This window comes from Papio anubis, chromosome 20 (assembly GCF_008728515.1).
Source record: "Papio anubis isolate 15944 chromosome 20, Panubis1.0, whole genome shotgun sequence".
Classification (NCBI taxonomy): domain Eukaryota; kingdom Metazoa; phylum Chordata; class Mammalia; order Primates; family Cercopithecidae; genus Papio; species Papio anubis.
In genome coordinates, this window is record NC_044995.1 from 46,270,334 (window position 1) to 46,285,303 (window position 14,970).

At 53.2% G+C, this 14,970-nt stretch overlaps 1 protein-coding gene across 16 annotated transcripts in view; it reads left to right on the plus strand.

Annotated features, from left to right (window-relative positions):
• Nucleotides 1-14,970, plus strand: part of PTPRS (protein tyrosine phosphatase receptor type S) — a 138,044-nt gene that overhangs the window by 74,791 nt on the left and 48,283 nt on the right. For 6 of the 16 annotated variants that reach the window (XM_031660089.1, XM_031660093.1, XM_031660091.1 and 3 more), the window contains exons 5-9: nucleotides 3,891-4,079; nucleotides 6,175-6,183; nucleotides 8,276-8,293; nucleotides 10,980-11,090; nucleotides 12,998-13,009. In XM_031660089.1, coding sequence (XP_031515949.1) covers nucleotides 3,891-4,079; nucleotides 6,175-6,183; nucleotides 8,276-8,293; nucleotides 10,980-11,090; nucleotides 12,998-13,009 — 339 coding nt within the window. The remainder of the gene's footprint in view (nucleotides 1-3,890; nucleotides 4,080-6,174; nucleotides 6,184-8,275; nucleotides 8,294-10,979; nucleotides 11,091-12,997; nucleotides 13,010-14,970) is intronic. The other 10 variants (XM_003914711.5, XM_009193250.4, XM_031660092.1 and 7 more) reach the window with 3 other exon arrangements.

Genomic DNA, 14,970 nt, shown 5'->3' on the forward strand with positions numbered 1-14,970 from the left:
AAGCTTGAGCATGTACAAGCGTGAGCACACATACCCACGTATGAATGAAATACAGGGTTCTCGTCCTCATCAAAGCCACCCTCGTAGGCACACGGGCATGCACACACACACACGGGAATGCCCACAGACCCAGCTGTGGGCACCAAGACCAACTGACTGAGGCCCAGTCATTTTGGCCCTAATCTCTGATGATGTCATCAGTAGCCAATCAGAGCCAGTTTCAAGGTCGTCCGGGTCCCTGGCCCAGGAAGGACGGACAAGAGGCCTGAACCTCCTCAGAGAGCATCCAGCCACACCCCCTTCAGGGCCCCGATGGGTCCAGACCTGGTTGGGTGGAGGGCTTTTGCAGCCCATCCCGCTCAGCTGCTTCTGAGCTCAGCCAGGCCTGGGTTCAAATCCTTGCTACATGCTGGCTGTGTGACCTGGAACAAGTGTGCGTCTGCCTGGGCCTCCGTTTCCCCCTCTATGAAAAAGGCTTGGAGGAGATTACAGGTTCTGTTGCCTGCACAGTGCCCGGGATGCTGTTAGTGCTCAGGGCTTTCCACTGGGACTTTTCCCCATCAAGCAGTGACCCCTAGGCTGGAACTGCTGCCCTCTTGTTACACTGGGGAGGCGGAGATTGATTCTGGCTTCACCTCCCTGGATCCTGCCCACCTCTCCCTTGCCCCATCTTGGCCTCCTGCCTTCCTGCTGCTTGCCTGGGGCTCAGTTTCCTCCCAATATGGTGGCTTCCTGCCCACCTCTGTCCACAGCCACCCAGCCCTGTGCCCCATGTCCCATCTGGGCCTTTGTAAGCAAATACATGTGTATTCTTTTAAACAAACAGCAACATTGTCTACACCAGGAAGCGCACACTTTTTCTCCAGAGCACCAGAAAGTAAATATTTTTGGCTCTACAGGCTGGACGGTCTCTGTCACAGCAACAACCCAAAACTCTGCCATTGTGGTGGGAAAGCTGAGAAATGAATGGGTGTGGCTGTGTGCCAATAAAACTTTATTTATTTATTTATTTGAGACGGGGTCTCGCTCTGTCACCCAGGCTGGAGTGCAGTGGTGCAATCTTGGCTCGCTGCAAGCTCCGCCTCCCAGGTTCACACCATTCTCCTGCCTCAGCCTCCCAAGTAGCTGGGACTACAGGCGCCCGCCACCACGCCCGGCTAATTTTTTTGTAGTTTTAGTAGAGACGGGGTTTCACCATGTTAGCCAGGATGGTCTTGATCTCCTGACCTCGTGATCCACCTGCCTCCCAAGGTGCTGGGATTACAGGCGTGAGCCACCACGCCCGACCAATAAAACTTTATTAACAAAAACAGCCAGCCATCATTTGCGGCCCTTTACCCCCTCCCACTCCAGCATTCCTACCAGATGCAGACGAGCTGCCTATTTCTTGCACTGCGATTGGTCACTTTTTTGTCACTTGTCCTTTGGAATGGAGTTGGGCGGGGTGGATGGAGCGGTTATGAGTCTGCTCTACATGGCTGTTTCCTAATTTTTTCTTTTGAGACAGAGTCTTGCTTTGTCACCCAGGCTGGAGTACAGTGGCGTGATCTCGGCTCACTGCAACCTCCACCTCCTGGGTTTACGTAATTCTTCTGCCTCAGCCTCTCGAGTAGCTGGGATTACAGGTGCCTGCCACCACGCCTGGCTAATTTCTGTATTTTTAGTAGAGACGGGGTTTCACCATGTTGGCCAGGCTGGTCTCGAACTCCTCACCTCAGGTGATCCTCCTGCCTCGGCCTCCCACAGTGCTGGGATTACAGGTGTGAGCCCCTGCGGCCGGCCCATCTTGGTTTGTAGAGCACCCTGGATGCGAGGCAGACTGTCACTCAGCCGGCTCAGCCCAGAAGTACGTTCCCACCGGTCAGGGAGCTCTGGGACCAGGAGCTCCCAGGAAGCTGAGTTTCTCCTCCTTGTCCCCCGACCCCATCACCACCAGTCTCCATTTACCATGGAGGGGAGCTAGAACCTCGCTACCCAAGAGGGATACCGAGCACTGGAGACCTGGGGCCACTCACTGTGCTGGAGGATTGAGTGCTCAACCAGGATTGAGTTGTTTGTTCATTGATTGAGCTCCTACTGTATGCCCGGTTCTGCGCTGGGTGCTAGGGACGCAGATGCACCATTTCAGAGTTCCCTGCTGCAGAGAGGACAGTGGGGAGTGTAGGGGCATTTAGAGCAAGGTTGTTGGAGCTAGTCCCAGGTGGTGTTCCAATGAGTAGACAGATGCGGGAACGGGAGTTCCAGGCCAAGGGAACAGAACAGGTGACCCGAGGGAGGGGGCTTGATGACTTTGACAGCCGTGGAGGCCAGCGTGACTGGGCCAGAGAGAAAAAGAGAAGGGAAGGTGGCAGGGGCCGGCAGCAGACAAGCAGCCGGGGCTCCTTCTGAGGGTGGTGGGACCGCAGAAGGGTGTACCGCGGGGGAGCAGTGTGGTTTATGTTTAGAAAGGCAGGCGGGCGCGGTAGCTCACGCCTGTATTCCAGGCACTTTGGGAGGCCAAGGCGGGCGGATCACAAGGTGAGGAGTTCGAGACCAGCCTGGTCAACATGGCAAAACCCCCTCTCTACTAAAAGTACAAAAATTAGCCGGGTGTGGAGTGCATGCCAGCGCCTTCCAGCCTGGCCAACAGAGAGACTCCATCTCAAAAAAAAAAACAAAAAGGTGTCTTCCAGGCCAGGCACAGTGGCTCATACCTGTAAAATACCTGTAATCCCAGTGCTTTGGGAGGCCGAGGTGGGAGGATTCCTTGAGCCCAGGAGTTTGAGACCAATCTGGGCAACATAGTGAGACCCTATCTCTATATTTTATGTATTTTATTTTTGTTTTTATTTTTTTTGAGACTGCGTCTCGCTCTGTCGCCCAGGCTAGAGTGCAGGGGCGTGATCTCAGCTCACCGCAACCTCCATCTCCCAGGTTCAAGTGATTTTTCTGCCTCAGTCTCCCGAGTAGCTGGGATTACAAGCGTGCACCATCACATCTGGCTAATTTTTGTTTTTAATAGAGATGGGGTTTCACCATGTTGACCAGGCTGGTTCTTAAACTCCTAGCCTTAAGCGATCCACCTACCTCGGCCTCCCAAAGTGCTGGGATTACAGGCATGAGCCACCGTGCCCAGCTGATATATCTATCTGTCTGTCTGTCTGTCTGTCTGTCTGTCTATCTACAAAAAATTTTTAAAAGATAAAAAGAAAGGTGTCCTCAGGCTGCTGTAAATGAACCCACTCAGTGCTGTGGACCCTGGGGCCAGGTTTGTGCTTATACATAGCAGGAGGCAGAGCATCTCTGAGCCCCACCCAGTCCATTCCAGGAGCACCCACCCCCAAGTCATGACAACTTCAGATATCCCCAGACATCGCCCAGTGTCTCCCAGGGCAGCAGAGTCACCCCCCAGTGAGAAATATTCTAGCCTGCTCAGTTCCCTCACACAAGCCTCCCCCTTGTACAGAAGAGGGACCTAGCCAGGTGCAGTGGCTCATGCCTGTAATCTCAGTGCTTTGGGAGGCAGAAGCGGTAGGATTGCTTGGAGCCAGGAGTTTGAGACCAGCCTGGACAACACAGCGAGACCCCCCTCTACAAAAATTTTAAAAATTAGCCAGGCATGGTGGCACGTGCTTATAGTCCCAGCTATTCAGGAGGCTGAGGCAGGAGGATCACTTGAGCCCAGATCATTGAGACTGCAGTGAGCTATGATTGTGCCACTGCACTTGAGACAGCAAGACCCTGTCTCAAAAAAAAGAGAGAACTGACTGTAAAGGATGGCACCCAGGGCTGAGGTCACGCAGCCAGGCAGGAGCCGGACACGTGGCCGGGCACTCCCTGAGCCCCAGGCTGGAGGGGTGGCCGTGCAGTGCTCAGAACCATGCCCATTTCTTTCCCGTCTCTGCCCTCAGAGGACCAGCTGCCCTCCGGCTTCCCCAACATCGACATGGGCCCGCAGTTGAAGGTGGTGGAGCGGACACGGACAGCCACCATGCTCTGTGCGGCCAGCGGCAACCCTGACCCTGAGATCACCTGGTTCAAGGACTTCCTGCCCGTGGATCCTAGTGCCAGCAATGGACGCATCAAACAGCTACGATCGGGTGAGTGTGTGTGGCTGACAGGACGTGGGAGCCTCGGAGGGCAGCAGGGGGTGGGGAGCATCTGCAGGCCCCAAGCTGTGGGGACTACTGGAGGACAGACAGAGACAGTGTGCGGCCATGGCAGGCATTGGCACTGGAGGAGTGGAGGCAAATGTCTTCAAAGCTGCACACTGAGGATATTAGGGGGCACAGATGGGCATGAGTACCGGGGAGCTATAGACAGTGGTAGAAGAAGAATGCTTCAACACCTGGCCAGTGAAGATATAATGGTGCAGACATGCACAAGGGTGGGGAGTTATATAGGGCCATGGTGGGGGGAGAGCGTCTCCCATACTCAGGCAGTGAGATCACGACTGTCACCCACAGACTGTTGTGGGTGATAGGAAGCCGCTGAGGGGGCTGGGCACAGTGGCTTATGCTTGTAATCTGAGCTCTTTGGGAGGCCAAGGCAGAAGGCTTGCTTGAGGCCAGGAGTTTGAGACCAGCATGGTCTATGTAGCAAGACTCTAGTCTCCAAAAAGAAAGCAAGCAAGCCACCAAGAATGGTGGGTATTGGGAGTGCCCAAGCATTGGGAGACAGACAAGGAGAAGTGTCGGTGAGCCATGGAGAGTGAAAAGGGGAGACCAGCTTCAATGGGTACGTAATAGGGAGCTATGGAAGGTGGCAGAGAGAGAGCATCCTCTATACAGAAGCAGTAGGCAGGTCCAGTGAGAATACAATGGGACCCAGACAGGCAGGAGTAGTGGAAGCTGTGTAAGGCAATGGTAAGTGTCCAGAGGTGACAGGTAAGGTGATGGGGAGCCATAGAAAACTACAGGGAGAGAGTGTCTTCAAGGCTGAGCAGTAAGAACATCATGGGACAAAGACGAGCAGAGGTGATGGCGGGGCTTCAGGTCTGTAATGGGGCACCGGCGGGCAGTCCAGCCTCTCTGTTCAGGCCCTGGGGGAGCTAGGGAGACCTTGGGACACACAGAGCCTTGGGGATGGGCGGTTCCACCATTGTGTCTCCACAAAGCACCCACGTGGCCCATCTGCGGGTCCATCTGTCTGGGGGACTGTGTCTGCGTGTGTGTCGTCCCCCTGCTTCACGACATGTCCACGTGTGCATATCTGGGCTCCCCGTGCCGGCCTGGCCTGCCTCCCGCATGTGGGCACAGGTGTGCAGGCCTCGCCACTGTCATACATGGGCCTCCCTTCCCCCACCTGGAGCAAAGTGTCCGCCTGCATCTCGGCCACACGTGCACCCACGTTGCAGTCACTCCCGTGCCTGTGCACACAGGGCGGTGACCCGCGCACGTGCCTCTCAGCCTGCACCTCCCTAGTGCTTGTGCGTGGGGACACACGTGGTGGAGCTGTGTCTCCATACATTGGGAGAGCACACGTGTGGCTGCACATGCATGTGTGTCTGTGTCATGGATTTACTGTTTTCAGTTGTGCCGGGCTTGACGTCCTGCCTTCATTCAGGTCACTGTTGAGATCACCCTGCACCTTCACACACACACCTCCTTTTGCTTTCTCTCTCCCCTTCCTCCGAGGACCCCGCCACGGAGTACCCCCCTCGCAGCAGTCCCTCCCCAAATCATCCCCAGTGCCCCACACTCACTGCCCATCCTTGCCCCCCACCAAAGAGCCCACCTACCCGTTCTCCGCTTTCTGCTCCTCCTTAGTGAAAACCAAGCCCCAAAAAAGTTCAGACATGGAGCCCAGAATCTCTTCCCTGGAGAGACTCAGACCTCACACTGCAGGGACAAATTGCCCCCCCTCTCCCAGCCCGGCTGAGGATGTTTGCAGCTCCGAGGCCTCTGCAAGCAGGGGAGCGGTGGCCTCAGTTTCCCCATAAAACGTGCCTATTTCCTTGTGTTCTGGTGACCTCTGCAGGATCGAATGTCTAACGCCTGCTAGGTGCTTAGTGAACATAAACCACTTTAGGAACCGTAAGAAATGTTATTATTATTATTATTATTATTATTATTATTATTCTGAGCGTCCCCTCTCCTCCCCCGCCCTCACCTCCTCGATGAGGACACAGGATTCTTCCTAACCACCTGTTAACTTCCTGTTCTCTTTTCTTATCCTCCTGTTGTAAACGTTCAGAAACCTTTGGTAAGTCTGATTTCATCACCACGTCAACAACTAACGCCCCATCCCCTTTGTGCCCCTTCTGCCCCCTTCTCCTCACCAAACTAACAGCCACCGTGATGGTAACTGTGACCCACTCTGCCTGGTATGTTATACTAACGCCCTCTCCCTCCTCCCCAACGAGCCCCTCAGCCCTCCCCAGCTGGGCACTAGTGTGCAGCGGAGAAAAAAACCCAAAGGAAAAGAGGAAAAGAGACAAGTCCACAAGGGGCCAGGCAGACCTCAGAGTGGAGGCTGAGGGGGGTTCAGAGGCATCCTCGGGCTCATGGAACTTCGTCCTCCCCCACTTTTTTCTTGGCCTTAGCCCTGCTGGAAAAGGATTTAATTACAGAAGTTTGAGGGCTGGAGCTGGGCGTGGGGTGGAGATTTTTCCAGCATAGCTGCCACTGGGCACTACTCATCCACTTTTCTCAGCATTCAGCCTGAATCCCCTGAAGTCAGTTGTGGGACTAATTCATACTAAAGTGAGAGTGACTGATGTCAGTCTATGATATCAGTCCTTTCATCTCTCTCCGGGTGGGAAGTGGAACACCTTTTAATGTCTAAGAGCTACATTGTTTCCGCTTGATAGAATAGCCCTGAGTGATTTGGCCAACTTGAAAAGACTTCTTTTTTTTGAGACAGTCTCAATCTGTCACCCAGGCTGGAGTACAATGGCACCATCTCAGCTCACTAAAGTCTCCGCCTCCCCAGTTCAGGCAATTCTTCTGCCTCAGTCTCCTGAGCAGCAGGGATTACAGGCACCCGCCACCACACCCAGCTAATTTTTGGATTTTTAGTAGAGACCGGGTTTTACCATGTTGGCCAGGCTGGTCTCAAACTCCTGACCTCAGGTGATCCACCTGTCTCAGCTTCCCAAAGTGCCAGGATTACACCACTGGGCCGGCTTGAAAAGACTTTCTATAACCCTGGCTTCCACCATCGTCATCCCAATGTCCTAGCAAAGGCCAGCCTGGATTTCTGCTGACTCGGATTCCAGTTCTCCAGGGTGTAACTTTAGGCAAATTCCCATTTGCTCCCCGGTAAAGGGTGCAGAGTGGCCTCACGAGGATACCTCGAAAGATAATACAGGGACCCCGAAAACTTCAGGCCAGAAGCTCCTCAGCCCAGGAGGCCGGAGAGCTAGGGTCAGTGGCCACCCCCGCCTCGTGATGGGACCTCAGAGATTCCCCTCTGAGCCTCAGTTGGCCCATCTGTAAAATGGGTTTGGGCCACGCAGAATGAGCTGTTTTTTCACATGTCTGGCCACTCCTGGCAGATCCAGGTCTTAGGATCTTCTTGGCCCCAGCCGGCCAAGTTATCAGCTTATCGGCCATCGGCAGCAGAGAGAAGGGAGCCCAAAACTTCTCCCTGGATCATGAGCAGAGGGGTAACGTTCCAGCCCTGAGCCACCTTTTCCTGCTTTGCAGTTAACCGTCCCTGCCCGCAAGGCCCAGATAAACAGGTCTTTCCTCTTTTCCTCTTGGTAAGAAGGCTGCAGGCCTCTCCCCGTCCCTCCTACTTGGCCTGTCTGTGACACCCTTCCTTGGCTGTATTAATGCCTGGCCCTGGGGCACTAACCCCACCCACCTCCCTGTCTCTAACAAGATAATTCCTGTTGCTCCTTGTCCCTTCCTAGTCCGGACTTGAAAACAGTCCCTTGCTGGGCTCCCTAAGAAGGAAAGAAGGAAGGCGGGGGTCATGAACCTCCCTCCCTTGGCCCAGAGGGAAGGCCACCAAAGGCCCAGGCTGACAGACCTCCCCTGGGCATACAGACGCCCCTCAGCCCGTCCAGAGAGTCTTCTAGACTCCATCCCTCCACCCCCAGAGATTCCCGCCTCCTACAGGAAGCCCTCCTGCTTTGACAAGCCCTCAGACCTCACCCTGCTCTTAGGAGGCCTCTTCCAGCTTCATCAGCAAAGCCTGCAGGGTCCATATGCCCAGGGCTGGCTCGATCCCCTCCCCGGGGCAGAGTGCAGAGGCCTGGCTTATGGCCCCGGCCCAGCTTCCCTGGGGCCCCCTGGCCCCCCACGACCGCCTTGTGACATTCACCTGGTTCTCTCTGCTTCCCTTACAGAAAGCACTCCGATTCGAGGTAAGAGGCTCCTCACTCACCCAGCCACTCACGCTCTCTCTCGCTGCCCACTTAGCCCCTCAGGCTCCACAGGGGCTGTCCCCAGGCCCGCTTCCATGCGTGTCCACCCTGCCACCACCCTCGTTCCACCCAGTGTTAGTCTGGTCTCTGCGTCTGCGTCTGTGTCTGTGGCCGGGGGCCCTGAATGTGGCCGAGGTGACTCCTCAGGTCACCTGACTGTGGAAGGCCAGGGGGCTCTCTCCCCCTCTGGGAAGGACCCTATCTGGCAAGACCCCCAGAGTGCTGGGAGCCCCATGTTGTTTAGCCACCTCTGAAATGAGCAGTGCAGGCCGGGCGCAGTGGCTCATGCCTGTAATCCCAACACTGTGGGAGGCCGAGGCAGGTGAATCATCTGAGGTCAGAAATTCAAGACCAGCCTGGGCAGCATGGTCAAACCCCATCTCTACTAAAAACACGAAAATTAGCTGGGCGTGATGGTGGGCGCCTGTAATCCCAGCTACTCGGGAGGCTGAGGCAGGAGAATCGCTTGAACCCAGGAAGCAGAGGTTGCAGTGAGCCACCAGGATCACGCCATTGCACTCCAGCCTGGGTGACAGAGAGAGACTCTGTCTCAAAAAAAGAAAAAAAAAAAAAAGCAAAGTGGGCCTTCCAGCTCCACAGTTCTTTCTGATCTGGAGGGTCTAACCCAAGGACACGTAGAGACACGCGCTCTCAGGTCAGTCTGCTCCATCCGTTATCCCCCACCCAACTGCTACCTCAGAGAAGAGCCAAGAGAAGGCCTGAGTGGGAACCCTGGGGAAGAATCAGTGTCCAACCCTACCTTTGCTACAAATGCTGTGTGACCTAGAGCAGTCTCCTGACCCTCTCTGGGCCTCCTTAGTGATGGAGATACTGCCTGCTTCCCAGAACCTCGAAGTCAAAGAAGAATAGGCAGTGTTCTATGGGGGCAGAGTCTTTATCCATGACCTCCAGAGAGAATCCCCCCATCTGTGGGTGCATGTCATTTCTGTGGGATAATCACAAACAAGACTGGAAAACTCAGTCTGGATGTTTGGATCCTTGGTGCCGTAGGCTCTGATTGAAGCCTGTGATTCAAACACATTTGCGGGTATTCACTCATCTTCATTTACTCATGGTCTACAGGCACTTGGGTCCAGGCCTGTGATTCAAACATACTTAGATATGTTACACTAAGTTTTATTTACTTATGAGAATAAGGACTTTGGTCCAGGCCTGTGATTACAAACATACGTGGGGAAACTTTTGCCTTAGTTTTTATTTTTGGGCACTCAAGTTTTTATCAAGGCCTGTAATTTAAGACATACTCGGCTTCATTTACTTGTGAAAATGAGGGACTTGTTTCAGGCATGTGGTTTCAGATATCTTTGGGGAAATCTTGGCCTCGTTTTCATTTACCCATGGGCACAGTAGTGTTTGATCAAGGCCTGTGATTTCAGATATTCTTGAGAAGGTTCATTCATTTTTATATGTTCATTGGAAGTGAAGTCTTTGATTTGGGCCTGTGATTTCAAATGTATTGAGGGGAAATCAGTTCTATTTTCATCTACTCATGAACACCAAGACCTTGGATTTTTGCCTGTGATATTTAAATTTTAAATATGCCTGTGATTTGAAAAATTGCCGTCTTCTTTATATCTGTATTTACTCATGACCAACAAATTCTTTGATCCAGGCTTGGAGCATTTTAGCCTCAACTTTACTTGTGAGTATAAGAGGCTTTCAATCAGACCCCTGATTTCAAACACGTTTGAAAATTTAATCTAATCCTTGTGTACCTATGAGCATCATAGAATTGGGTCTAGGACCATAATTTTAAACACACTCGACGAAGTCCATTCAATTACTCATGAGCCACCAGGATATTGACTTCAGGCCTGTGATTTTAAATACAAGCAGGTAAATTCAGACTTTTACTTCGACGACTCAAAATACTTGGGGAAATTCTGACTTCTTTTCAATCAACTTCAGGCCAGAAGGCTTGGATCCAGATCCATGGCTTTGATTTCAAACATACTTGATACACACCAGCCTCAACGTTTTTTACTTTAGCTACCTCAGGGTATAACCTAATCCTGAAATTTCAAACACGCCTGAAGAAGTACAACCCTGTCTCCATTTACTTACGGGCGTTGAGGACTTTGAGGACTAGGATTCCAAACACAATTGAGGAACCCAGACCCATGTTCATTTACTCATGGGCACTTAATGAAACAGAGCAACCACCAGCTCCCTGAATTTTCACATGATTTGTGGTGGGCCCCCTTTGGTCCTTGGATCTATCAAATGATGGTTATGAGTTGTGAATGCCAACCCACTCTTTCCTTCTGGCCGGGAGAGCATCATTTAATGCTTTCTCAACCACACTTTTCTCCAGCTTTGTAATTCAACTTGGCAGTCATGAAGCAGCAGCCTCATGACCAGCTGCTTTTCCACTGCGAGTGGAGAATTTGCTGGGGAATCTGGTGTGTCCAGGCCCTGGTGGGGCTAGATGTGGGGGTGGAGGTCATACAAGGCCTGGCCGAGCTGGGGCTTCTCACCTCTTATCTGCCTCTCTGGCCCAGCCAGAACAGGAGACAGGCCGGACAACACTCTGGTGGGACAGCTTTCCCCTGCTCACTCCTGGGCCCCCCTCTAACGGACCAAGCTTTCTCCCTTCTTCCCACAGGAGCCCTGCAGATTGAAAGCAGTGAGGAAACCGACCAGGGCAAATACGAGTGTGTGGCCACCAACAGCGCCGGTGTGCGCTACTCCTCACCTGCCAACCTCTACGTGCGAGGTAGGGAACGCCGTGTCCAGGTCGAAGGCAGGGACCCGCCCCGTCCCATCCCCCTCCCTCCTCGGGCTCACCGCCTCCGGGCTCCCCCGTCCCCTGCACACCCAAGCAGGAAGGCCCCTCCCCGGTCGCGGTGGGACCTTGGCCGAGGCGGCGTCCCTCTCTGGGCCTCAGTTTCCTTAAGTGTAGAATGGGGGCAGCTTAAATTCCCTTCCTCGTGCCTTGCAACAGATGCCCCGTGGGCAGCAGGGCTCTGGGGAGGCAGTGATGGTGGGGTAGGAAGGCGTGGGGCAGGGTGAGGGGGTGAGTCTTGGGCCTACAGGGCCAGGGGAGCCTGCAGGCCTCTGCCCCACCCCTCCCCACCCGCCTGCCCACCCGAGTTGGCTTCTGTGGTGTGTCGTGCCTTCCCGTGCTGTGTGCTGGCTTTGCTTCTCCTAACTTTGTGGCCTCGTAGCTCCCCGCTTCACTGCCCCCCCAATCCAGGGCCCTCAATCTAGAAGTTGGGGAGGGGTCTTCGAGGCTGCCCCCCCGCCCCCCACCGGCTGGTCCAGAGCCCGGTGCCTTCTGTCTCTTCCTAATGACTCTCGGAGAAGGACAGTCCAGGCCGTTGGGAGGCTGGGGCCACAGCGGGCACAGGCACCCGGGGGGCTCGGTAGTTGCACCAAGCTGGGGCAGGCACGGCACCCAGCGAAGCTTGTTGCTCTTGGTTTCCAATTCCCACTCAGTCATGCCCAGCAGCGTGGGGGCCTCGCCCCAGCACCTCCCCACTCCCCGGCCCCAAGGAAGCTTCCTTCCTTGTGGGTCCCTTGGTGCTGCCTCAGAGGTGCCAGGGGGCTCCCTTGCCCCCAGATTCCTCCGTTGGCCTCCTCTTATCTCGTGTGTTGGCTCTTGGGTCTTTTCAGAAGTTGTAGTCTTCCTCCTCCTCCTCCTCCTCCTCCTCCCTTTTTCACCTCCTAGTAGCTGTTTCTGATCAGATTTGTGGTAGAAACAGCTTCTGCCAGGATGCCAGGGCCCCATTCAATCCCCAGGGCTGCCCCAGTTAGCGCTGTATAATTGACTCGATCACATCCTTCTCTGGGCCTCAGTTTCCCCCATGCGAAGTGCCAAGCCCTAGTCATTCTCCATCCAGGAGGCCATGTGGCTCATCCCCCGCCCACAGACCCTCACTCACCACCTTCGTCCTCACCATCCACAGCACCTGCTGGCCCTGAAGTGACTCCTTGGTCCTGGACCTGGGGTTTTGCATTTTGTCTGTGAGGAGGAGGCCGCATGGAGGGGGAGGGGATGGGAATGTGGGTGTGTGGGCGGGTGGTGGGTAGGGGCACGTCTGATCCGCTGTCACGGCACCTCTGGTGAGTTGTAACGCGTTCGTGACTCCAACTGACTGGTCTTCACCTAACCTGCTTATTTCTCTGCCAACACCTGGGATGGGGGTTTGTAAATCCAGCAGGGCTCAAAAGAGTGTGGACAGTGGGTATGGGGCAGGGAGCCGGGTGGGGCCTTTAGTGAGGGTGCAAGAAGGGAGGGGGGCTTCTGTGTCCTCATCGCCCAGAGGTGGGGTCCCCAGCATGAGCCTCCATCCTCTTGGGGGCAGTCGAGGGGGTGAGGTTCCACTTCCCCATCTTTGCCTGGGTCTTAGATGCTCCAGAATCAAGTTTAGAAAAGAATGGAGAAAGGCAAATGTAGATCTTATATGTCAAGGGCAGAGTGGAAAAAAGACAAAAAGGTCATTGCTGTTCTTTTTATTTTTTAATTTTAATTTTTTTTTTTGGTTTAAAGAAAAAAAAAACAACAAACTATTGCAGCTTTTAGCCTTGGGAAGTCCTCTTTTTACTCTCTGTATCTCCCCTATTTTTTCTCTTCTTCCCATGTCATTGTGTTCCGCATCAAACCCCCTTTACATCCCTCAGAGCTTCGAGAAGGTTGGTGTGTTTTTTTCTTTTTTACTTTCTTTACCCACATTTTTACATTCTGAAAATGACACGCACACACACAAAACACATGTAGACACCACACGGACACACGCTGACACGCACACGAAAAAAATAGAAAAATGAACAACAATTTTAAAAGATGGAATATGAATCATAAGCACAAAGCAAACTAAACAAAAAAAAAAACCGCCAAGCGAGAGCAAAACCCAGAAAGACACGAAAATCTCAGCCGCGCCCAGCCCGGCCTAGGGCCGGCCGCACACATGCGATGCTTGCATTATGGTCGCCTCTGCATCCGTTGGTAATGTTGTTGCTAAGTTTTTTGCACTCCTCGTCGTCATGGTAACTTGGGCCTGATGCATGCTGGGAGAATGTAAAAATTTCTCTGCATGCTTCTCTTGTCGGTTTGGTTTGGTGAATTCCCAGCGCCTTCTGTTGGAGTGTTTCTCGTCTTCCGTTCCGTTTTTCTCTTTTGGTTTTCTTTTTTCCTTTTTATTTCTTTTTTCTTTTTTCTTTTTTTCTTTGGTTTTGTTTCGTTTTTGGGGGGAAAAATCAAGTGGTTCTTTTTTCCCCTCCCATTCCCTTCCCCTGGTCCTCTTCTCCCCCAAAGTGACTCGTCTTTGGTTCTGTCTTGTTTCTGTGCTCTTTGGTTTTGGTTTCTTGGGTTGAGCTGTTCTGTGGTTGTTCTCCAAACGCATTGTGATTTAAAAGCCAGTGTTCCTGTCCCAGCTATCATCCAGGAGGGCAGAAGGGATCCCACAGCTGGGATGCCAGGGCAGAAAGTGACCACTTAGGCACAAGGGCACAAGGGAGGTGGCACAGACAGATGGCAGGAGGTCAGAACATGGGTGGGATATGTGGAGAGAGCAGCCCAAATTTCCTGACCTCACTGGCCAGCCCCTCTTTCCCCAGAGGTAGTAACTCAGCTCCCTGCCTCCAGGCAGCCATGTTGGAAGGAAGCTTAAGCAGGCGAAGTATTCCCATCCTTCTGCCTCAGAATGAGACTGCCTTCTGCGCTCCCAAATAAGCCCAAACCCAGGCATTTGAAGTACTGCTGAATGTGCACTAGCATTTTGAGTTCTTACTCATTTTAGTGACGTATCCAAATATGGATTGTGGTCAGTTTTAAATGAGGGGAGAGGGCAATACCAGCACCATCTTCACAGGACTGTGCATACTTGGTATGTAATCGGCACTCGAAATGGCAGCTGCTGTGATGACTGCATGCATTCTGACTGGGTACCAATCCAGAAGTGCCCGTTAGGAGATGTAGCCTGACAGACTTTGGAAGAAAGACTTGGCCAGTTGTCTGACCTGGAACACTATGCTTCTGCCTCCCAGGCAGCACTAGCTGCTTCCCCCATCCCCTCTCAGACCCTGAGCCCAGTCACAGGTGTCTTTTGTCCAGCAACACAGCATGGTCACTTTCTGAGTACCTGAGCATCAGAGCTGTGGAATTCTGGAAACAGCCCAGGGGAACCTTGGACACAGCCTCTCCCCTGCTCTCTCTGCCTCCCCAACTCTCCCTCTGCTTCTCTTTCTCTTTTTCAGCTCTCTTTCTCTCTGTGTGTCTCTCACTCTTGCAAATCTTCAGAGATGCACACCCCCCCCATCTTCTGCTCCCCTCCCCAAGAAAAGGCATGCCCTTGAGAGTCTTACTCCAACCTCCGAATAAAAAACACCCCCCAATAAAATATCCATGTAGATTTTTAACCACCAACCCAGCTGACTACCCAATTTAGACAATGTTGAGGACAGAAACCAGAGTTTGGAATCACCTTTTCCCCCTCTTGTCCCTCACCCACCTTCTCTAAACTTGCCAATTATTAAATCCTGGACCAAGTTGGCAAGAGGACTTTAGATGCAATAAGATCTCCTTGTTAACCCAGCATGAGAGCTGCCAGGCTGACCCTCAGAGCAGTGCCAAACGATGGGAGAAAGGGGGCTCC